General features: G+C 40.6%; 2 protein-coding genes across 2 annotated transcripts; one reads left to right on the top strand and one right to left on the bottom strand.

Moving 5' to 3' along the window:
- Positions 1-242: 242 nt before the first annotated feature.
- Positions 243-1,451, bottom strand: LOC131160844 (uncharacterized). Its single transcript, XM_058116724.1, has 4 exons — positions 1,439-1,451; positions 997-1,060; positions 627-855; positions 243-494 (listed from the first exon to the last, which is right to left on the bottom strand). Exons 1-4 carry the CDS (start codon positions 1,449-1,451, stop codon positions 243-245), a joined length of 558 nt encoding a protein of 185 aa, XP_057972707.1.
- Positions 1,452-18,796: 17,345 nt separating this feature from the next.
- On the top strand, positions 18,797-25,651 carry LOC131159737 (protein argonaute 2-like). The gene is made up of 3 exons (XM_058114880.1): positions 18,797-19,759; positions 21,687-22,893; positions 23,858-25,651. The coding sequence occupies exons 1-3, from the start codon at positions 19,204-19,206 to the stop codon at positions 25,317-25,319; spliced, it is 3,225 nt and encodes a 1,074-aa protein (XP_057970863.1). The 5' UTR covers positions 18,797-19,203; the 3' UTR covers positions 25,320-25,651.
- Positions 25,652-26,177: the final 526 nt, after the last annotated feature.

Here is a 26,177-nt window from a genome sequence, read left to right as displayed (position 1 = left end):
GGCAGTGGCTCCTTCCTCTAGTGCTGATCAGGAGCGGGTGCATTGTTCGGCAGTCCCCAACAATCTTGGGCCATGTGGCAAGATCTGCCACACCAATAGCACTTAATGTTCTTAGTTAGGCACTCTCCCCAATACCTCAACTTACAACGAGCACAATAAGGAGGTGATGAATCGCTCTGACATCCTCGATCACCTCTATCAAATCTCTGTCCCCCAACATATTTGTCCCTCTTCCATGAGCCCTATCTGGCATCATTAGAAAAACTGGGAGGCATAGGCCTCTTCCTCTGCTCTGCCATCTCTGCACTCCTCTGCAGACTCAGTTCTGCCACGGTGGCTTTATCCACCAACTCTAAAAAGCTCTGTACCTTCAGGACTACCACTTGTTTGTGAATTCTAGATTTCAATCCCCTTTCAAACCACCTCGCCTTCTGGAATTCATTTGGAACCATAAAAGGTGCAAAACTAGAGAGCTCCATGAACTTCGCAATGTACTACTGCACAGTAAGTTGCCCCTGAGTCAGGAGGAAAAATTCCTCTGCTTTCGCAGCCCTGGTGGCGGCAGGGAAGTACCGATCATAGAAAAGATCCTTAAATCGACTCTAGGTCATATCCGTGGGTACTACCCGCTGTTCCTCTAGCAGCTTCACTGCTTGCCACCAACGTTTGGCCTCCCCTGTTAGCTTAAAGGTAGTGAAGAGAACCTTCTGTGCCTCGGTGCAAGATAATACTACCAACATTTTCTCCATTTCTTGCACCCAGCTCTCCACTACAAGTGGGTCAACGCCGCCCGCACTGGTAGCTCCTACATCATTCTCCTCTCCAGCATCAATGTCCTTTCCCCTGGAATCCATCCTGTAGACAGGACAAAAGCGAATTTAGAACCTTCATATCACATTAGGTATAGTTATAAAACAACAAATCAGTTTAACATTTAAATCCTCAATTAAAACATCAAACAACCAGCTTATCCCCAAATCAACTTAACCTTCTAACTCTGAGTTCCAGTCTCTCTGCTTAGAAACATTACCATCAACAGATTTACCATAGTTTTCTGAAACTGGCCGAATTCAGAAACTCAAAAAAGTCCATCAAGGGATTTCTGCCTCTAAGCTACGAATTAAAACTCAAAATATCCTATTAACATCCTAATCTACCTATTCCTATCCTTATCCTTATTTGTACCTATACTCTGGCATTAATCAATCCTAAATTCTGCAGAACCTATAACCTAATGCTTTGATACCACAATGTGACGCCCTGAACCCGCCAAGTGGGGCTCGGGTGCCACTTGTTCCACAAATGGCACGAGGGTGAGTGCCAGTCATTTGGAGGTAACTGCTATAAGTGTGGCCAACCAAGTCACATGTTTCGTGATTGTCGTGCACCGAAGCGAGATGTGCCTGCAATCAGTGGGAGCCAAGAAGCAATCAAATACCTCTGGGAACCATTCAGGTGAATACAGCTCCGTCCAGAGTATACTCTCTTACTCCAGCGGATGCTGAGCATGCAGATAACATGGTGATAGGTACCTTATTATTGCTTTCGAATAAAGTTTCTGTTCTGTTTGATTCGGGTGCAACCCATTCCTTTGTGTTTGTGAATTTTGTGGGATGATGTGGGGTTGAGACCCAAGACATGAATGATGTGTTATCTGTTACTACGCCATCTGGGAGTGTATCTTTCTGTAGGAAAATGTTGGTAGACTGTCCAGTGGAAATTCAGAAGAAGCTGCTATCGGTGAATCTTGTGGTATATGACATGTCGGGTTCAACGTCATTTTGGGGATGGATTGGTTGTTCTCCAGTTATGCTGTGATCGAATGTCATAGGAAGGTGGTAGTTTTCAGACCTCCTGGGGAGCAAGAGTACGAATTCTTGGGATCGTGTGTGCGTCCAGCACCACAAATTTTGTCGGCATTATAAGCGAGGAGGCTACTCTTAGACGGATGTCAGGGGTACCTAGCTTGTATGAAGGAACCGCCGCGGGATGAGTTGAGCCTCGAGGACATTCAGGTAGTCAGCGAGTTCCCGGATGTATTTCTAGATGATTTATCCAATTTACCTCGAGATCATGAGGTGGAGTTTGCGATAGAGTTGCTGCCCGGTAAGGCACCGATCTCTAAAGCTCCATACCGGATGGCTCTAGCAGAACTTCGGGAGTTGAAGGAGCAGTTGCAGGATTTACTAGATAGGGGATTCATTCGACCTAGTGTTTCACTCTAAGGAGCTCTAATGCTATTTGTGAAGAAGAACGACGGTTCGATGCAGATGTGCATTGATTATCGTGAGATTAACAAGGTAACTGTGAAAAAACATTATCCTTTACCTCGTATAGATGATCTATTTGACCAGTTGCAGGGCACGCGGATCTTTTCGAATATCGATTTGTGTTCAGGATATCATCAAGTGAGGGTTAGAGTGGAGGATATAGCAAAGACTGCTTTCCGAATCAGATATGGCCATTACGAGTTTTTAGTCATACCTTTTGGGTTGACGAATGCACCAGTGGTGTTCATGGATCTAATGAACAGGGTTTTCCATGAGTACCTAGATCGATTCGTGGTGGTGTTCATTGATGACATTCTGGTATACTCAAGAAGTACAGAAGAGCATGTGGAACATTTGAGGTTAGTGTTACAGATTCTGCGGGAGAAGAAGCTGTATGCTAAGCTGAAGAAGTGTGAATTATGGTTGAGTCAGATTGTGTTCTTAGGCCATATGGTTACTGGGGATGGTATATCAGTTGATCCTAGCAAGATTAAGGTTGTGGTCAACTTGGTAAGGCCGAAGAATGTGTAGGAGGTTCGGAGTTTTCTAGGATTGGCGGGTTACTATCGTCGGTTCGTAGAGGGTTTCTCTAAATTGACTAGACCTCTGACACGATTGACCAGGAAGGGAGTTTAGTTTGAGTGGACTAGTGATTGCGAGCAGTGCTTTCAAGAGTTGAAGCACCGGCTGGTTACTGCTCTAATGTTGACCATTCCTTCGGGGAATGGTGGGTTTGTGATTTATAGTAATACGTCCCTAAAAGGCCTAGGATGTGTGCTCATGCAGTAGGGTAAGGTAGTAGCGTATGCAATTGAAAGAGTATAAGAAGAACTACCTTATGCATGATCTGGAATTGGTTGTTGTGGTATATTCATTGAAGATCTGGCAACATTATCTGTACGGGGTGCAGTGTGAGATTTTCACTGACCATAAGAGCCTTAGGTATTTCTTCACACAGAAGGAGTTGAACATGAGGTAGAGGCGGTGGCTAGAGTTGATTAAAGACTACGATTGCACGATCAGTTATCACCTGGGGAAGGCTAATGTGGTGGCTGATGCATTGAGTCGGAAGTCAGGGCCTACGGCTATATCTGCAATTGTAACTCAGTGTCACATCAGATGATATTTGGAAAGCTCGGGTATAGAGTTGGTGATTGGTGATCATCAGGCTTTTCTTGCTGGTATGGTGGTCCAACTGACCTTGTTTGAGCGTATAAAAGCCGCGCAAGCTAGTGATGTAGAGTTGGCAGAGGTTATAGAAAAAGTACAGTAGGGACTGACTACAGAGTTTAACATCTCTGAAGGGGGTGTATTGAGGTTTGGGACCAGACTGTGTGTTCCAAACGATGATGAGATCAGAAAGACTATTTTAGAGGAGACGCATCATTCTATGTATACGGTACATCCTGGTAGTACAAAGATGTATCGGGACTTGCGCGAGACCTTCTAGTGGTCTGGTATGAAGAGGCAGATTGCTCAGTTCATAGAGCAATGTCTGATGTGTCAGCGGGTGAAAGCTGAACATCAGAGGCCAGCAGGGCCGTTGCAGCCTTTGCCTATTCCGGTGTGGAAATGAGAGCATATTTCCGTGGATTTTGTGACTAGTTTGCCACCAACGCTTCACGGGCAGAATGCTATTTGGGTGATCGTGGATAGATTAACGAAACCTGCACATTTCATACCGATGAAAGTTGGCTATCCTTTAAGTAGGCTGGCAGAGTTGTATGTGTATGAGATTGTGAGAATGCATGGGGTACCGGTGTCCATTGTGACATATCGAGATCCGAGGTTTACTTCTCAATTCTAGACGAGCTTGTAGGAGGCATTGGGGATGAAGCTTACTTTCAGTACATCGTTCCACCCCCAGACTGATGGACAGTCGGTGAGGACGATACAGATATTGGAAGATATGTTGCGAGCTTGTGTGCTAGACTTTAGTGGTAGCTAGATACAGTTTATGCCACTTGTAGAGTTCGCTTATAACAACAGCTTCCACTCTAGTATCGGGAAGGTACCGTTCGAGGCTTTGTATGGTCGGAGGTGTCGATCTCCTTTGTGTTGGGATGAGGTTGGTGAACGTCAGGTGTTAGGACCTGAACTTGTGCAGCAGGCATCTGAGAAGGTGGGTTTGATCCGGGAGAGGATTAGATCAGCTTAGAGTCAGCAGAAGAGTTATGCATATGCTTGCTGCCGTGAGTTAGAGTTCGAAGTGGGAGGTAAGGTATTTCTGCGTATCGCTCCAATGAAAGGGGTAATGAGATTTGGGAGGAAGGGCAAGTTGAGCCCGAGGTATATCGAACCATTCGAGGTACTTGAGCAAGTGGGTCCGGTAGCCTACAAGATCACATTACCTCCAGCACTTTCAAAGGTCCATGATGTGTTTCACGTATCCATATTGAGAAGGTACGTGTTGGATCCTTCACATGTTATTAGCTATGATGAGTTGGAAATTGGGGATACTTTAGCATATGAGGAGATACCTGTTCAAGTTCTGGACCGTAAAGTTCAAAAGCTTCATACCAAAGAGATACCGTTAGTGAAGGTATTGTGGTGAAACCACGAGGTTGAGGAAGCTTCTAGGAACTGGAAACAAAAATACACCGGAAGTATCCACAGTTGTTTTGAGCACTTGTACATAATCCTATTGTGGGTTGGAATAGGTGGTTAGTCGTCGGGAGTGTGTGTGTATTGTGAACTCCTGAGACTGTTGTATATGTAACCACGGTATTCCTCCGCCATAAGTGAGGGTATGTATGTGTATAAGTATGTTGGGACTGCGCTGTAGTAGTCGCCAGTTTCTTGTTAGTAGTTCGTATATGTGTTTTCTGGATATGACTTTATAAATGAGAGATGGCAAATTTCGAGGACGAAATTTTTGAAAATAGGGGAGATTGTAAGAACCCGAACCATGATAACTGGGTTTAAATAAATAAGAGAGGGGCAAATTGGGAATTTGGCATATTTTGTCAACAAAGCCATTGTTCTTCTTGTTGATGAAATTTAGGGTTTCGTTGACGAGGAGAAGCCGAGGAGTCTCAAAAAAACCGGTGATCTCAGATTCGTCGACGAGGCCACCAATTTGTCGACGAAGTCAATGAAAGATTCATCGACGAGAACACCACTTTGTCGACGAGTAGGGCCGGGTCAAAGGGCTATAAATAGAAAATTTCATTACTTCCTCACTAAGAAACTTCAATCCTATCTTTCTCTCTCTCTAAAACTCTCCCTACACTCTCTCTCTCTAGATTTCTTCGCCAATTGTTGATGGAATCGGAAATCTGAAGTTACCACGAGGATCGTGGAAGGATTCTCTACAATTTCTATGGATCGGAATCTCGTTTCGGAGATTTTTGGGTTTTGGTGAAAAATCGAGGTAAGACTCAGTTTTCATTTCTAATCCGGTAGTTTTGTAGGTACTTGTCTTGCGAGCATATTCTGTACTGTGATTTGTAGGTTTTGGAACTCGGTTCGCTATTTAGGGACCTTAGAGTTCGTGATTTGCTTTTCGGGGAAAAGGTAAGGAGAACTGTGTTTATATCGGTTATTTTTGAAATCGAGTACGGTGGAACTGTGGTTCAGAGTCTTGTGTGTGTTTTGGCTACTCATTTAGGGGGATCTAACGGGGAAAACTATAGGTTTTTCATTATTACAGTTTTGGGAAAAGGGGGCGACGGGCTGCATCCCAGGTTTTGTTGATAACCGTGGGTATATATTGATTTATACTGTGATATTGGGATGACCATGCCTTGACTTGTTTAAACTGTATTTGTTTGGAAAACCATGATTTAGATTACCAAATGGGTGTGGTTTGTTTGGTTATATGAGCATGCATATTTTGTATCTTGGTGAAATAGAAACGGGGTTCAAAATTGTTCCAGGTTTGAAAATCTGACTTTTTCCGAAGAGTGCGCAATACCACTAGATTAGCCGGCTTTCAAGCCGAAGGGTGTGTGAACACCAGATCTGCACCGGTTCAACGCTGATGCTATGCCAGGTTACCGGGGGCACCGACGTTTGCCGAAGGGTGTGAAATATCACCAAACTACCGGCATTGGCCGAAGGGTGTGAAATACCACCAGATCGCCGATTTTTACCCAACGGTGTGAAATATCACCAAATAGTTCGGCTTCGAGCCGAAGGGTGTGTTGACACTAGATTGTATTATTTGGTTTGTGAAAATACTAGAACTGTGTTGATTGTTTTGACTATTGATCCATGCATGTTAGTGTATTATGATAACACTCAAATGCCACACACCGATATAACCTGTGTTCTTCCCTTCTAAGAGGTGTCTCAACCCTGCTATACGTACATTTTTATAAGTTCTTTGAGTAACCGGAACTAGCGTCCTGGTCTAGGGAGCGTAGTGGCCGGTGTACTGCGTTTAGCGCTTGGGTAAGTGCTAGGACTGTATTTTCAGTGGGTTGCCATTTTGAGATGTATTTGGGTTCCCGTTTGTATGTTTTGATAGAGCCATGTTTTGCTCTTGCATAGACTCTGGTATGGTACTGTATATGTTGTTATAGAATGACCTTTTTTCACTGCGTATATGATTGTGATTGGATGGGTTTAGGGTGCCTGGGAACCCCACGGGGTCAGACCCTCATCCATTGTACTGTATCTTTGGATGTTTTATCAGATACAGGGACAAGTTAGATTATATTTTCACCCTTGGGTCCCATTTTGGGGTTCAGGGCCTAACATACCTACCAGAGCACTCGCCTTACTCTGTAAGACCTCGGGTAGAGAATTACCTTGTCGTCAGTATACACATCTTCATTATTTTAAAGGCGAAGGTTTCTGAGGATCGGGATGTCTACCCGCCCATACAAGTAGCATCTCTTTGCACTGATACCAAGAAATTATGTCACGACCTGCTCATTTTTCCACATTTTTTTATAATAATAATAATATCATCATAAAATCAATACCACACATCTCACATTCCAACTCAGTAGGTCACAATCCACCTGGACCCATGGGTACCAGGGATACATCATAACATATAGCAGAAGCCTAAGCAGCAGGAAACATACAATCACATGCATCTGATCATTTCATATTCCTCAATATTATAATTACAAAACACCCATCATATGACTACAAATACCAGAGTCACTATCCCACCGTATTTCCATATATACATCCCAAAAATGGAATTTAGGGACAATTCCCACTAAATCTAACTATTCCTACAAAAAGAAACTTACCCTTCAAAAAGGGCAAATATCCAGCACTAGGTCAGCGGGGCTTTTCTCGCTCTCCTATCAGGGGCTCCTGAAAAGTTTATAAGATGAAGGGGTGAGACACCTCTCAGTAAAGGAAATAATCTAATACTAGTGTGTGGCAACATGAGTATTATTTGTTCAACATATATCAAACATAACATGTTCAGTACTGTTTATCAAATCTGGGAAACATACATATACCATCAAAACATGGCAGAACATACTACATTTTTCATAATCATATTTCATATCATATAATAATAATAATAACATAAAACATTCCTGGTAGGTTAGCTAGTTGTTGTTATGTATTACCCCCACATGACTGGGTTGTGTGGCCCGAAGGCGGGACCTGACAATGGTTGGCCAACCACTGCCAAGTCAAACAATAGTTTGTAGGTCTGATGGATCTGCCAGACCTGGTTCGTACACCAGGGGCGATCAGCACACTTCTTATAAATCACATCAACCATCCAATCTCACACCACTCCATACAGCGGCGTTAACACAAATATCATGATCACGAAGATCATGGACACACAGCAGCGGTACCATGCAAGTGCTAGCCTAGACCAAGCCAACCAGGTTCTGATATCATATATATATACTAAAATCGTGATACATGGATATCTCATATCAATAATTATCAAATCAATCATATCATTTTTCACATATACATATTTTATGAAAATCATCGGCCCGTATGCCGGAATTACACATTTTATCATAGTTCGGCCCATACGCCGACAAATCATAGCACAGCCCGTACGCTGGCAAATCACATCCACATAACACGGCTCGTACGCCGGCAAATCACAGTCACATAACACGGCCCGTACGCCAGCAAATCATATAAAAATCTCGGCCCGTACGGCGATTTTTCATCATAAAAATTCATATCGACCACATTCCCAGAAAACAGTATTTCACAACATTTTTACTCATGCCACACAAACGGATTTTCACATATTCAATCATACAATCATTTTCATAGTATTTTGCAAATATAACACATATATATATAAATATATTTATTTTCCATAAATCAGATGCTAAATATATATATATATATACAAGTATTTTCTCAAAACAAAACTAGCTTAGTTTATCCCCTTACCTGACTACTGAGAAAGCCCCCAAAACAATCTAATCTAACCCCTGTAAGATTTCCTGACCAATACCCTGAAACTGAAAATTCCCAATATTAAATTTCAGTATTTTCATATGTACAACATTTTCTATAACAGCCACAAAGTCAAATTTGGCTTAAAAAGCCTTACCTCAACTTGGGGATGATTTCCAATGTTCCCAATCAACACCCCTAGAAACGAAAACTCACAGTATTAAACTTTAATATTTCAACGCGTATAATACTTTTCTCAACTGTCACAACTTCGAATTTGGATTGAAAAGTCTTACTTCAACTTAGGGATGATTTCTAAATTGCTTTCTCCAACGATCCGCTCAGGCAGATTTGCAAAGAACTTCGCTAGGAGCGTCGTGGTGGCTTCGGTTTGTCAATCCGGCATAAAACTAGCCCGGAATCAAAGAGAAAGAGAGAGAGAGAGAGAGAGAGAGAGAGAGAGAGAGAGAGAGAGAGAGAGAGAGAGAGAGAGAGAGAGAGAGCACTGGCACAGGCACAGGAATCCACTTCAAATTGGATTTTGGCTTTCAAAGCTTCCTGGTGAAAATTGTAGTTTTTTATATATATATATATATATATATATATATATATATATTAATATCATAATTACTTACTAGTTGAAGCAAAGCTTCCTAGAGAAGCTTATGCAACTTTATATATATATATATATATATATATATATATATATATATATATATACTTTTAACTTATATATATTAAATATATATCATAATAACTTACTTATATATATATATATATGTTTCAATATATATATATATGTGTATATATATATTCCTTATTATACTATTCATTTTACTTGTTAATTTGATTAATTTATTTTATTTTATTATTTTATTATTATTATTATTTTTTTAAAATTTTATTTTTCCCGGTTACTACATTCCTCCCCTCTTAAAAGAATTTCGTCCTCGAAATTTACTGTTCCCGTAACTCGCCATCCTTTAAGGGTCTACTCATTTTATTACCTACCCTCATTTATGGCGGAGGGATACCATGGTTACATTTCGAGTCTTAGAAGATTACATATATAAAAGAAAACCATTCTCCCAAAACTAAAATACTACACTAATTAAACCATTACATGTACCTGCAAAAGAAACTACCTAACTACTTGCATTTTATCCCATCAACTTTCTTGGAATAGATGCGAATATCTCTGTCTCATCTGCTCCTCGGATTCCCAAGAAGCCTCTTCTACTGCATGATTCCTCCCCAAAAACTTTACCTGAGGAATTTTCTTATTACGTAGCTCCTGTACTTTCCTATTCAGAATCTGTACTGGTACCTCCCCATATCCCAGTGAATCACTAAGCTCCAACTCATCATAACTGATGATATGAGAAGGATCTGGAATGTATTTCCTTAACATAGCCACATGGAATACGTCATGGATCCTGGACAACACCGGAGGTAAAGCTAGCCTATAAGCTACCGATCCCACTTTATCTAGAATCTCAAATGGACCGATAAACCTAGGACTAAGTTTACCCTTCTTCCCAAAGCGCATAACCTCTTTCATCGGAACTATCTTCAAAAATACGTGATCACCCACATCAAACTCTAAATTCCTGCTGTGATGGTTAGCGTAACTTTTCTGTCGGCTTTGAGCTGCACTAATCCTGCCTTTAATAAGCCGAACCTTATCACGCGCTTGCTACACAAGTTTTGGCCCCACTAATCACCGCTCACCCACTTCATCCCAAAACAAAGGAGAACGGCATCTCCTACCATATAGAGCCTCAAATGGTGCCATGCCAATGCTAGACTGATAACTATTATTATACGCGAACTCTACCAGCAGCATGAACTGAGTCCAACTACCCCCAAAGTCTAGTACACATGCTCTGAGCATGTCCTCTAATATCTGTATCGTTCTCTCAGTTTGCTTGTTTAACTGAGGATGGAATGCTGTACTAAACGAGAACTGAGACCCCAGAGCCTCCTGCAAACTCCTCCAAAATTGTGATGTAAATCAAGGGTCTCTATCCGACACAATCGATACTGGCACCCCATGAGAACGTACTATCTCTTGAATGTAAATCTCCGCTAAATGGCTAAGGGAGTAGCTGATCTTGATAGGTATAAAGTGGGCGGTCTTAGTCAAACGGTCAACAATCACCCAGATGGCATTCTGGCCATGTAATGCCGTCGGCAGTCCTGACACAAAGTCCATCGATATATGATTCCACTTCCACTCTAGGATAAATAACGGTTACAACTGCCTTACCGGCCTCTGGTGCTCAGCCTTTACCTGCTGGCACGTCAAACACTGGGCTACATACTCGACAATTTCTCTCTTCATGCCACTCCATCAGAACGTTTCACGCAAGTCTCTATACATCTTCATACTACCAAGATGAACGGTATATAGAGATCTTTGAGCTTATTCTAAAATAGTCTTCCTATCTCAGTATCGGCAGGAACGCATAATCTAGAACGGAATCACAAAGCTCTGTCATCTGCGATACTGAAATCCTCCCCTTGACCCATCTGCACTCTGCGTATCACCTCTGCTAATACTGGATCTTCCTTTTGAACGACTTTAATTCTTTCTTGCAGAGTAGGTTGTACCACTAGGTTGGCAATACATATTGGGAGATCACTCTCTACTAACTCTATGTCGAGTCTCTCCAGATCCATCATGATCGGATGCTGGATCCTCATAGCCGCCAACACTGGCTCCTTGGATTTCCTACTCAACGCATCAGCTACCACGTTTGCTTTCCCCAGGTGATAACTGATGGTACAATCAAAATCCTTAATCAACTCCAACCACCTTCTCTGCCTTATATTCAGTTCCTTTTGCGTGAAGAAATACTTTAAGCTCTTGTGGTCGGAGAAAATCTCACACTGCTCGCCATACAGGTAATGCCTCCAAATTTTCAACGCGTGTACTACTATAGCCAATTCAAGATCATGTGTAGGGTAGTTCTTCTCATATTCTTTCAACTTCCTGGACGCATACGCAACTACCCTGCCATGCTATATCAATACACAGCCAAGTCCTTTCAAGGACGCATCACTATAAATGACATACCCTTCACCCCCAGATGGGATAACCAAAACTGGTGCTGTGACTAACCTCTGGTTCAGCTCTTGAAAACTCTGCTCACAGCAGTCGTCCCACTCAAATATGACATTCTTCCTCATCAGTCGTGTCAAGGGTCCTGACAAAGCTGAGAATCCCTCAACGAAACGACAGTAATATCTAGCTAGCCCCAAAAAACTCTTGATCTCCTAGACATTTCTCGGTCTAACCCAATTCACTACTGCCTCAATCTTGCTAGGATCCACAGAAATACCATCTCTAGATATAACATGCCCTAAGAACACGACCTTCTCAAGCCAAAATTCACATTTACTGAACTTGGCGCACAACTTCTTTTCCTGAAGTGTCTGCAAAACCTGCCTCAAGTGCATCTCATGCTCCTCATAGTTCCTAAAATAGACTAGTACATCATCAATAAAAACAACAACAAACTGGTCTAGGTATCTGTGGAAGACTCTGTTCATTAAGTTCATAAATACCGCAGAAGCATTCGTCAATCCAAACGGCATAACGAGAAACTCGTAATGCCCGTACCGGGTCTTGAAGGCCGTCTTCGAGATGTCTTCTACTTTCACCTTTACCTGATGGTAGCTAGATCTGAGGTCAATCTTCGAATACACCCTTGTACCCTGGAGCTGGTAAAACAAATCATCAATACGGGGTAGAGGATACTTATTCTTGATCGTTACTTTATTAATTTCCTTGTAGTCTATACACATCCTCATAGTCCCGTCTTTCTTCTTCACAAATAACACCGAAACTCCCCACGAAGATACACTGGGTTGTATGAAGCCCTTATCAAGCAGATTTTGCAACTAATTTTTTAATTCTTCCAACTCTACTGGTGCCATTCGATAAGGTACTTTGGAAATAGGCGATGTACCTGGAAGTAGATCTATGGAAAAATCTACCTCTCGATCGGGTGGCAAGCCTAGTAACTCATTTGGGAAAACATCTGTAAACTCCTTTACTATAAGCGTGCTAGCAAGTTTCAATTCATTTTCTGACATCTCTTTCACCACAACCACAAACCCCTGATACCTACTCAGCAGCAGTCTTCTGGCCTGAATAGCTGAAACTAGCTGAGGCGGGGATTGTACTTGCGACCCTACGAACTTAAATTCTGCTTCCCCCGGAGATCTGAATATCACTTCTCGTGCACAACAATCTATGTTGGCAAAATTAGCTGCTAGCCAATCTATGCCAAATATAACATCAAACCAGTGCATGTCCAGTACTATCAAATTGGAAGACAAAGCCTTCCCTTGAATATCAACTAAACAATCTCGGAGCACCCTATTACACCTTACTACTGACCTAATCGGTGTAGATACCAACAATTCAATATCTAACAGTTGTGTTTCAGCCCCACATAATTTAATACAACCTGAGGATACAAACGAGTGTGTGGCTCTTGAATCAAATAATGCAATAACTTTAAAAGAAAACATAACAACCATACCTATCACCACGTCACCCACCGTCTCAGCCTCACCCGGCGTCAGAGTAAACACTCTGGCTGGAGCTGTATTCCTCTTCTAGCCCCCACGTGGCACCTGATAACCTCCCCGGTATGGTCTAGGAGCTGGAACTGCATCTGGTGAGGTAGGGCAATCTCGTACCATGTGCCCCGATCTACCGCAGCGATAGCACACTAGAGCTGCATCTGGTGGGGTAGGACAATCCCGCACTATATGTCCCGATCTACTGCAGCGATAGCACACTACACCACCAGCTCGACACTCTCCCCAGTGCCTCCTACCGCACATCTGACAGACTGAAGGACCCTGCCCTATCTGTATCTCGCGTCCTCCCGTCTCCTGCCTCCGTCCTCTACCATGGTTACCTCTCCTCCACTGACCCGGTCTGTGACCCTGCTGGTAGCTCGTAGATGCAGATCTCTTCCTCTTTCCCTGGTCATCCGCATCGAGATGCTCACCAATCTCTGCCAAGGCCACCCTGTCAACCAACTCAGCCAAGTCCTGGATCCGCAGCACCACCACCTTCCTAAACATACTCCGCCTCAAGCCTCTCTCAAACTGTCTCGCCTTCTTCACCTCATCAGGCACAATGTATGGAGTAAAGCGAGAGAGCTCGATGAAATGTGCTGCATACTGCTGGACGGATAATTGTCCCTGCTTCAGACTCAGGAACTCTTCTACCTTAACTTCCCTGACAGTAGTTGGAAAATACCTATCAAAGAACAAATCTTTAAACCCGTCCCATGTCATGGCTATCAGAGTCACCCTCTACTGCTCTAGTAGTCTCACTACAGACCACCACCTCTTAGCCTCTCCTGTCAGTCTATAGATGGCAAAGAGGACCCTCTATTCCTCAGTACACTATAGTACAACCAAGATCTTCTCAGTCTCCTGCATCCAGTTCTCAACGGCTACAGGAACAACTCCACCTGAGAACACTAGAGGATTGATCTTCGTAAACTTCTCTATGGTGCACCCATGGCCTACAAATGGACCACTCTACTCCCTCGAACTCCTAGCCTAATCAGCCATAACCTGTTGAGCCACGCTACGTAATACAGTGTCAGAGTCGGTCCCAGCTGCACCTAATGGTCCTGCTCCATCACTGCCACTGGCATGGGCACTATTTCCTTCTGGATCCATCCTGAAAACAATAGACGCAACTTAGAAATCCTATCCTTATATTTTACCCACCTATCCTCACCACTTATCTCAACATTTCTAATTCATTTTTAATCCCCAGTCCTACATTCTAGGAACACAACCTGACAATAACTTACTATGGTTTTCCTGAAATCGTCACCCCAGGAAAAACACAGAAACTACCACAGAAGTCCTGCCTCTAGATTGTAGAACAAAACCTCAAATCATTTCCTAAACTCTGGTATTGTTTCTGCTGCACTCTAAAGTCTATAGAACCTAGCAGCCTAGGCTCTGATACCAAGCTATCACGACTTGCTCATTTTTTCACATTTTTTTATAATAATAATATCATCATAAAATCAATACCACACATCTCACATTCCATCTCAGCAGGTCACAATCCACCTGGACCCGTGGGTACTAGGGATACATCATAACATATAGCAGAAGCCTAAATAGAAGGAAACATACAATCACATGCATATGATCATTTCATATTCCTCAATATTATAATTACAAAACACCCATCATATGACTACAAATACCAGAGTCACTATCCCTTCGTATTTCCATATATACATCCCAAAAATGGAATCTAGGGACAATTCCCACCAAATCTAACTATTCCTACAAAAAGAAACTTACCATTCAAAAAGGGCAAATATCCAGCACTAGGTCAGCGGAGCTTTTCCCGCTCTCCTATTAGGGGCTCCTGAAAAGTTTATAAGATGAAGGGTGAGACACCTCTCAGCAAAGGAAATAAAGTAATACTAGTGTGTGGCAACATGAGTATTCTGTGTTCAACATATACATACATAACATGTTCAGTACTATTTATCAAATTTGGGAAAACATACATATACCATCAAAACATAGTAGAACATATTGCATTTTTCATAATCATATTTCATCTCATATAATAACAATAACATAAAACATTCCTAGTAGGTTAGTTGATTGTTATCATGTATTATCCCCACATAATTGGGTTGTGTGGCCCGAAGGCGGGACCTGACAATGGTTGGCCGGCCACTGCCAAGTCAAACAGTAGTTTGTAGGTCCGATGGGTCTGCCAGACTTGGTCCGTACACCAGGGGCGATCAGCACACTTCTTATAAACCACATCAACCATCCAATCTCACACCACTCCGTACAGCGGCGTTAACACAAATGTCATGATTACGAAGACCATGGACACACAGCAGCGGTACCGTGCAAGTGCTAGCCTAGACCAAGCTAACCAGGTTCTAATATCATATACATATACTAAAATCGTGATACATGAATATCTCATATCAATAATTATCAAATCAATCATATCATTTTTCACATATACATATTTTATGAAAATCATCGGCCTGTATGCCGGAATTACACATTTTATCATAGCTCGGCCCGTACGCCAACAAATCATAGCACAACCCATATGATGGCAAATCACATCCACATAGCATGGCCCGTACGCCGGCAAATCACAGTCAAATAACACGGCCCGTACGCCGGCAAATCATATAAAAATCTCGACCCGTACGCCGGTTTTTCATCATAAAAATTCATATCATCCACATTCTTAGAAAACAGTATTTCATAACATTTTTACTCATGCCACATAAACGGATTTTCACATATTCAATCATACGATCATTTTCATAGTATTTTGCAAATATAACACATATATATATATAAATATATTTATTTTCCATAAATCAGATGCTAAATATATATATACAAGTATTTTCTCAAAACAAAGCTAGCTTAGTTTATCCCCTTACCTGACTACTGAGAAAGCTCCCAAAACAATCTAGTCTAACCCCCGTAAGATTTCCTGACCAATACCCTGAAACTGAAAATTCCCAATATTAAACTTCAGTATTTTCGTACGTACAACATTTTCTATAACAGCCACAGAGTCAAATTTGGCTTAAAAAGCCTTACCTCAACTTAGGGATGATTTCCAACGTTCCAATCAATACCCCTGGAAACGAAAACTTCCAGTATTAAACTTTAATATTTCAACGTGTATAACACTTTTCTCAACTGTCACAACTTCAAATTTGACTTAAAAAACCTTACATCAACTTAGGGATGATTTCTAAATTGCTTTCTCCAACAATCCGCTCCGGCAGATTTGCAGAGAACTTCGCCAGGAGCGTCGTGGTGGCTTTGGTTTGTCGATCAGGCGTAAAACTAGCTCCGAATCGAAGAGAGAGAGAGAGAGAGAGAGTCGTAGGGGGGGGAGAGAGAGAGAGAGAGAGAGAGAGAGAGAGAGAGAGAGAGAGAGCACTGGCGTAGGCACAGGAATCCACTTCAAATTGGATTTTGGCTTTCAAAGCTTCCTGGAGAAGCTTATACAACTTTATATATATATATATATATATATATATATATATATACCTTTAACTTATATATGTTAAATATATATCATAATAACTTACTTATATATATATACACACACACATATATATATATATGTTTCAAGATATATATATATATATATATATTTTCCTTATCATACTATTCATTTTACTTGTTAATTTAATTCATTAATATTATTTTATTATTTTATTATTATTATTATTATTAGTATTATTGTAAATTTTATTTTTCTCGGTTACTGAAATTACCTAGCATAACACTCGCCTTTCTCAGCAAGCCCCTGGTGGTATGTTACCTAGCCGCACGCACACACATGCATTCACAATATGCTATATCATTATTATTATATTTTAATTAAATTCACATGCACAACACATCCACACAGGAATCATGCAACTTAAATTTTGTCTTCCAATGTTTTTAGTACGTGGCCCAAACAGAGCAACTGCGTACATATTAGTACATGACCCACACAGGCACCTACGTACTTTTTATCTACACGTGGTTCATGCAAGCACCACTACCCACACAGGATACATAACGTGGCCTACACAGGTGCCACTATCTACACATGATACATAACATAACCCACACAGGCGCCATTATCCACACATGATATAACGTGGCCCACACAGGCGCCACTTCAGCTTCTGTGACACGTGGCCCACACAGGCACCACTATTCATCAGTATCCAATCCTTATGACCTACCCGTTTTATATCGGTAAACAAGCTCCTTAACTTGCCAATGTCCTACCCCATATAAATAACAATATGACAAGCTCCTCGACTTGCTAACGTCATCTCATGATTTATATTTAGGCAATATAACAACCTCCTCATGCCAACGTTATATTGAGATGCACACAAATAACCACACCAGTTAGTTCACACAAATGCATTAATGCATTACCACATAGTAGTCCAACAGATCAATACATTTCCACATGCAAATCCAAATACTGCAGTAATTCATATTTAATTTATTAGGAAAAATTGTTCCCATGTCATACAAATTTAATATCATATGCAATTATCCCAAATATAAACCTTAAACAAAATCATCATATTCTAATACTCAAGTTATTCTAAAAAAAATCATATAAATAAATAACAAATTTTACATGCTCATAAATAACCAGTTCATCTCAATAAAATACTGATATAATTTTATTCTCCCTTACTTAATTTCCTGAACCACGCCTACAGGGTTCCCAAAATTATACCCACAACGCTCACCTGAACCCTGATTCAATCAAATCAACTCCAATAAAATATTATTTTAACCTTTCATAATTTACAATAATTAAATAACAGTTAATTTCTAAATAACCCATTTATCCTAGTTTTGGGGTTATGTCTACAATGACCCCATGAGAAATCTGTTTCACTAGACTTGTAGAGAATCATCTCTAAATTCTCGTGGTGGTGTCCGTTGGCCGTTTGGCTTAAAATTTAAGAAAAATTAAAACAAGAATGAGAATTTGTCTTACCACATGAGATATGTTTAGGTTACTCCTACGACATATTCACTTCGGTAGATATGTCGGTGGCGGAGAATGAAGTCCAGTGGTATTTTCAGATTTTTAATTGGGCGAGAATTCGTCGCGAAATCATAGAAAGAGGAGTGGAGAACGTGAACTGAGAGAATTTTTTTTCTCCTTCTTTTTCCTTTGTGTGCATGAGAAACTTTTTTTTTTCTTCCTTCTTTTCCACTTCCTTTTGCTCCAAGAAGCTTAAGCACTAAGTTTTCATTTTTATTTTTTTTTTCTTTTCTTTATCCCTTTACCTTATACCTTATTTTATGATAACTTTATACATACTTATATAGATATATATATATATATATATATTTGATCGTTACCGTTTCAATTACATCCAGTTTTGAGTAAGTGCTCTCCATCCATCATTTAGAAGATGCAAAAAATGCTACTTGATGTAGCATTTTTTTTAAAAAAATTTTGACGTATTAGGATGCTGAGCTATCTCAAATTAAAAGACGTTAAATCATGCGGTGCCTTTTCATTTAAGACGCATCAAATGAGAAAATGAGGTTTTCAAAACTTTTATTAAATATTTTTAAATAAATTAAAATCAAATTCGGAAAAAACTCAACTGGTCCTTTCCAACCCTTCCCTCCCCCCCCCTTCCCCTCAGTTTCGTCTTTTCCCTCCTCCGCTCTGGTTCCATGATGCTTCTGGAATCTTTGTAAAAAGATTTTTCTTGCAAAACCGATCATTCCACATTCCCTAACTGCTTCCTAAGCAATTTGGAAGCTTTCGAAGCAAGTAAATGGAGGGTCAAAGCAGTCATTTCACCTTCCTCCGGCATCTACACTTCTTCCTTCCACCTCCATATATAACTGACCTCGCGCTCCTGCGTCCCTTCCAAAAATCTCCTATAATAATTGCTTGATCAAATCATCGACTGTCTTGGGTTTGCTTCATTTGATGCTTTGATTTGAATTTATTTCTTGTGTGAGTTTGGGTGAAATGGAGAGTTCCGGTTGGGGAGGAAGTAGCAGCAGAGGACGAGGCGGCGGCCGTGGCGGTGGCAGTGGTAGTGGCGGTAGAGGGAGGAGTAGAGGTGGTGGATCGGGTTCGTCCTCCTACCAAGGGGCTCCACAGGGACAATATTCGGATCAACCGTATCAAGGTGGCGGTCGTGGCGGCGATGGTCGGGGTCGCGGTCGCGGTCGCGGTCGCAGTGGCCGTCGCGGTGCTGGATATGGTGATAGAGGTTCTGCCTCGAGTCAGCAAACTCCTCTGCCTATCTATGTAGAAGGTCAGTATCAAGTAAGTTCTAGCTCTGGGCAGCAATATCCTCAAGAATGGAGTAACCAGGAAGGTTCTGGCCGAGGATGGCTCCCAAGGCCCGCGGTTGATGTGGTTTCCAGTAAGGGTTTGGGACCAACAAAGCCTGATTCTGGCGAGAGTTCGACCAAGGCTGGTTCTGGTAAAGATCGGAGGGGTACTGGATCTTCTGTTCGGGGCAGGGGACAGGCTTATGTTCCTGTTAGGTCTGAAAGATCTTCTGAAGTTGTTCCTGGTATGGATCTGTACCTAGATCTTGAGATTGTAGATTTTCTATCGTCCTTATTATGATTTAGTTCTGAATTTTTTGTTGGATTTATGATTACAACTGTTGATTTTTGGTCATAGATTCTTATATACTCCATGTTATAATCTATTACTAAAACAGAAATAGATTACTCATTTTACAGATGCTTTTATTTTTTTGAATTCTTAAGATGGTCCTATGTCTGCTCATTTCTCTACTAGTAATAAAAATAACAATACAGTTTTGTAGCTGTGGAACGCAGCTAGTAAGATAAAAAACCTTTATGAGGATTTTTCTTGTGGTTACAATGCTTATGGTTACAGTGTCAGGTTTGTCTGACTTGATTTAAGCATTGTAATTTTCCTTGTCAGCTGATGTGGGACGCACTTTTTAGTTTGCCCTAAATTTGTTCTATCAGGTGGTTGATGAATTGAGACTGGCAAGAGAATCCATGAATGTTAATGGTACAATGTCAGGCCATTGTGTCAAATAAATGATGAATTGACTGCAAGGTGATAAAAATTATGATATTTTGCATTGTGTGAATTGTTCGTTGTTGTTGACTTCGACTCAAGTGCTTCCAAATTAAGGCATCTAACATTGATGTGGGAAAGGTTACAACGTTTCAGTTTAAGAGTTTTATGTGGATGCTTATCTTGTTTAATTTCCTTCATGTTGATTAGTTTAGGGCCGATTCTATCCTAATAGGGAAGGACAAAAGGAGGAAAAAGTTAAGAGAAATTTCTAGTTATTTCTTTTTACTGCTTTTGATGTTCCAGAAAGGAAGCAAAAGAAAAAGGGAAAGGCAAAAAAAATGTGCTCCCTTTCCATTTTCTTGTTTGAAAGAATATGTTTCACTCAAAATTAACTGTAAGTTCTGATTCCTGTGAATTGTTTTGTGATTTCTTGTATAAGATTTAGCATTGTTGATTCTGAACTTTTGTTTTTTGTTGGGCATGTTTGTAGCTTTGGCTTGTTCAAAGGATAAATGAGATGAGGGATGTTATTAGTTTATTGCTTGAGCAATATGATGGCAGCCGCAGTTTTTTAATCAGCAAAAAAGTGCCTGCATTTATGATTTTTATGCTATACTGCTGGGGATAGTGAATCTTCCCAAAACAACCTAGATACACCAAATCCAAAACAAAGACCGATTTAAGACGTGAAAGTCTAAGATTGATTTATTTCAGTTTGTTATGAAAGCTGAGAAAACCTTAAATCCAAAGAAAAGAGGGTTAAAAATGGACCTTTCTTGGCTGATTCTGTCTCTAATCTTGATCTTGTATTCAAACTAAACTATTTTATGGAAAACTTGATGCTAATGGTTGACAGAACTTCGTGCCGATGGTTACTGCAATTCAATGCATTAAAAACTTCTTCTTTGGCTCTCTCTCTCTCTCTCTCTCTCTCTCTCTCTCTCTCTCTCTCTCACACACACACACACACACACACACACACACACACACAAATGCACACATGTGCATGTGCTCCCTCACTCACCCACCGTGTTGGGTAGGAGTGAACAAAGAAGGAGAAGACAGAAGGTGCAAGGGAGGCAAAAGTGAAGGAAAGAAGGAGGCACCCTTTCCTTTGTTCTTTTAAGAGAGAGGGAAAATGTAGTGGGCAATTCTCTTTGCATCCTTTGTTCTCCTATTTTGGAAGCAAATGGCCTTGGAAGGGGTTGAAAGGCTTATTTTGATCCTCCCAACTCTTTCACCCAATCAAATGAGGGAAAATGATTTTTCACTCTTTTCCCCTTACAGTTATCATTCTCATTTTCTTTCTTATTAAGCAAACTGTTGAGATATTGATCTGTTGAAGCTATTTCTTAAGAAATATAGATATTTATTTATTTATGTATTTATCTATTGAAACTTCAATAAGTTTGAAGTGTTTTATTTATTGCTTTTTGCAGATCATATTATTTCAGATATGCAGTCACTGAATACAGCAGACCAGCTGCCTCCATCATTACAACCTGAAGGTACAGACAAAATTTTGCCCATGAAACGGCCTGATTGTGGCAGAAATTCCATCAAATCTTGCCGAATTCTTGTTAATCACTATCCAGTCAGATTCAATCCTGAGGGCTTCATAATGCACTATGATGTTGATATCAAACCGCATGGAGCAACCAAGAATGGTCCACATGGGAAAATTACAAAATCTGATCTGCGTATGATCAGGAACAAGTTACTCTCTGATGGTCCACAGCATCCTATGTGGATGACTGCATATGATGGTGAGAAAAACATTTTTAGTGCAGAATCACTGCCTACTGGAAACTTCACAGTGGAAATCTCTGAGGGAGAAGACAGCAACAAACGGTCTTTCATGTTCACTATAAAACTTGTAAATGAACTTAAGTTCTGCAAGTTGAAAGAGTACTTAAGTGGGAACCTCCTACTTATGCCTCGTGATACCTTACAAGGAATGGATTTGGTAATGAAAGAGAATCCAGCTAGGCGGTTAATCTCAGTTGGCCGGAGCTTTTTCCATGCAGAATTCAACCCAAGAGATGATCTTGGATATGGCATTGCAGCATCTAGGGGGTTTCAACATAGTCTGAAGCCCACCTTCCAGGGTCTAGCGCTGTGCCTTGACTATTCGGTTTTGGCATTTCGGAAGCGGGTTCCAGTTATTGATTTCCTTAAGGAGCATATCCGTGGGTTTAACTTAAATGATTTTGGAAGGTTCAAGAGAGAAGCTGAGGATGCTTTGATAGGGCTGAAAGTTACGGTGACTCACCGTCGTACTAAGCAGAAATATACCATTGCATGCTTGACTAATGTGGACACTCGCCATCTTTCCTTCAAGCTTGATGATCCAGAGGGCAAGGCTTCACCAAGGGAGATATGCTTGGTGGATTATTTCAGGGACAAGTATGACAAAGAAATTAGATTCAAGGACATTCCTTGCTTAGATGTGGGGAAAAACAACAGAAAGAACTATGTCCCAATGGAATTTTGTGTCCTGGCTGAGGGACAGAGATATCCAAAAGAGCAGCTGGAGAGGAAGGACAAGAAGGCAGCTGTGCTGCTGAAGAACATATCTTTGGCTAGGGCAAATGATAGGAAGAGTATGATATGTCAAATGGTGCAGTCAGAGTATGGACCCTGTGGGTAAGTAAAATACAGTACTTTATACACTCGCAAGCCCGCGCACGCAGGCACACACAAACACACGTATTCATATGTACTAGTGAATATAACCTGTGCATTGCAGGTAGCAAATAAATAATCTTGAGTAGTAATTAGATAATTTATAACGTTTTATTTGGGGCTTTGGAATTAGGACCTTAGGTTATGTTTAGTTTGCAGAAAAGTTATTTCTGAGAATAAAAATGGAAATCAATTTGAAGTGAAAACATTATTGTGATGCTGTCACACAGTTGAACTGAATTTTGTACCAAAATTAATGTACACTGTTGTTGTAGTCATATTTGTTCTCAGGTAGTGGCTGGGAGCACAGGTTTTGGGGCTTGGATTTGATTTGTGTGGATTGAGAAGAAACTTACTACAATTTTTACTTATGTTTTGTCAAAGTCCACACAAATCCAAATTTCATCCGTGCAAATGCATGGTTATTTCCCCACCCCCTCCCCCCCGGGCTAAAAAAAAGACCACCCAAACGGCAACAATAATGAAAATAATAAGAGAGAGATGTAAACATCATTATAACGACAAACAAGAAAAAAATAGCACAAGAGCGTCTGCGTTTGCAGATGCTTGCTTATTAGAAAGTTTAATATGCCTTTTAGATTTTGTTTTTTTTAAATTTCCATTCACATTGTGGTAAAAATGTTTCGTTGTACGATTGTCAAGATCTTCAATGTCATTGTTGTTGTTATAAATTTGTTTTTGTCCAGCATTGTAATTGTATTTCATATTATTGTCATATTTTTTTTTGGTGATATTGTATTATGTTTGATGGTGTAGGCGATTTGTTTGTAAAAAATTGTTGTGAATTTTTGTTTGAACTAAATGAAGTTGCTCCCAGCCGCCAAATTTTTTAGATTGGTAGACCATACTTGACAGTAAAATATGTGGTTACTTTATTTGACTCCTGTGTGTTTTAAACTTGCAGTGGAGGCATTGTTCAGAAATTTGGAATGGAAGTAGATACAAATATGACAACTGTTGAAGGCCGTGTCATTGGGCCACCAGAGTTGCGGTTAGGTGCTTCCAATGGCAGGGTGAATAAGATTAAGTTGGACCAGGAGAAATGCCAGTGGAACCTTGTTGGAAAATCTGTTGTTGAAGGCAAATCAGTTGAACGGTGGGCTGTGCTTGACTTTACTGCAAATGAGCGATTCAATGTATTGGATGCAAACCATTTCATTCCGGCACTTATTAATCGGTGCCAGAATTTGGGGATTGACATGGGGGAACCTCTGTCATATGAGTGCACTAAAATGAGCATGTTCTCCAATGTCAATGCGCTTCATGAAGTCCTTGACTCAATTAATGAGGATGCTAAACGTTCTGCTGGGGGTCAGTTGCAAATTCTTTTGTGTGTGATGACAAAAAGGGATCCTGGCTATAAGCATCTCAAATGGATATCTGAAACCCAAATTGGTATTGTGACTCAATGTTGCTTGTCAACAAGCAGACTCAATGACCAGTATTTTGCAAATCTTGCTCTCAAGATTAATGCCAAACTTGGTGGCAGCAATGTGGAGCTAATCAGTCGGTTTCCCCGTTTTGAGGGGAGAAGCCCTGTTATGTTTGTGGGTGCTGATGTCAATCATCCTGCTGCTTCAAACAAGACTTGCCCTTCCATTGCTGCAGTGGTTGCCACCATGAATTGGCCTGCTGCAAATTGCTATGCAGCAAGAGTCTGCCCTCAAGCCCATAGAAAAGAGAAGATAGTGAACTTTGGCAACATGTGCGCAGAGCTTGTTGATACTTACGCCAAACATAATAAAGTTAAGCCAGAAAAGATTGTGGTCTTCCGTGATGGGGTAAGTGAAGGTCAATTTGATATGGTTCTTAATGAAGAGTTGGCTGATCTCAAGAAGGCTATTCAAACAAAGGACTACTGCCCAACAATCACCCTCATTGTGGCACGGAAGCGACACCTAACCCGTTTGTTCCCCGAGTCCCCAAGAGATGGGGGAGCAGCTGGCAATGTGCCTCCAGGCACTGTGGTGGACACCAAAATCGTCCATCCCTTTGAGTTTGACTTCTATCTTTGCAGTCACTATGGGAGCCTGGGCACAAGCAAGCCCACACACTATCATGTCTTGTGGGATGAGCATGGCTTTACTTCTGATCAGTTGCAGCAGCTGATATACAATCTGTGCTTCACGTTTGCTCGGTGCACGAAGCCTGTGTCGCTGGTGCCTCCAGTGTATTATGCCGATCTTGTTGCATATAGAGGCAGGATGTACCAAGAGGCTCTAATGGAGGGTGGGCTGCCAAGGGGTTCACGGGCACCTTCCCAGTCTCCAGCACCATCATCGGCAGCACTGTCAGCTGGACCTTCATTCAGTGAAAGGACCTACAGGTTGCACAGCAACATTGAGGATGCCATGTTCTTCGTTTGACAGGCTGTAGCGGCAGCCACTCTCTCCTGGAATTTTCTACCTCACACATGGCTGAAGGATGTTTGTACCTTTTTTGGTTTTAGAGAAAGGCCCAGTACAGGCTCTGACCCTTTTCTAGTCAAACAAACTAGTTAAGGAGTTTGTGCGTGAATCTAATTGGGTTTTGGATTTTGGATTTTGGACTTTGGAGTTTGGTGTGGTGTGTATTGGATATTTTATGTAGATTTTGTTTTTGTTTTTATATTTTTGTGTGTTTTTTGTTTTTCTTAAGTGGTGATCGAACTATGCTTCAGAGGCAATATTTCTGATTCTGGCTGGATTTTCATTTTTCAGCTGTGCCTTTTGTCTGAATCCGTGTGAATGGCATGCACGCACTTGTTTTAGCTGTAGGCTTTATATTTTCATATATATGTTTACAACATATATGCAGATCATTTTGTGGGTAAATATTCTTATCATTTAAAAAGATTAAAGGCTCCTAAAAGATGTAATTGTCAATTAATTTATGGAAAAAAAAAATATTCTTATTTTAAAAGTAAATTAGTATCGTTTCAAAATAATTTTTATATTACAGGTAGAATAGATTTTGTTAATTATTTTATTAATAAAAATATTCTTATCTTTTGGTAGTAAGAACAATTAGTCATAAAAAATAAATACGAATTAAATACAATTATATTCATAAAAATATGAACAAAATAAAATATTTTGTGAAAATAATATTCTTATATTTTAGAAGTAATACAAAAACATTCTTAAGCGAAAATAAATTTAACCAAAATTACATAAATTACATTAAAAAAATCTATGATAAGTATACTTTTTAGGAAACTTATAAAATACATATGAAGTAATGTG

The sequence above is a fragment of the Malania oleifera genome, chromosome 7, assembly GCF_029873635.1.
Source record: "Malania oleifera isolate guangnan ecotype guangnan chromosome 7, ASM2987363v1, whole genome shotgun sequence".
Classification (NCBI taxonomy): domain Eukaryota; kingdom Viridiplantae; phylum Streptophyta; class Magnoliopsida; order Santalales; family Ximeniaceae; genus Malania; species Malania oleifera.
The sequence above is the reverse complement of the archived record's forward strand: the minus strand, read 5'-3'. Positions and strand labels throughout refer to the sequence as shown.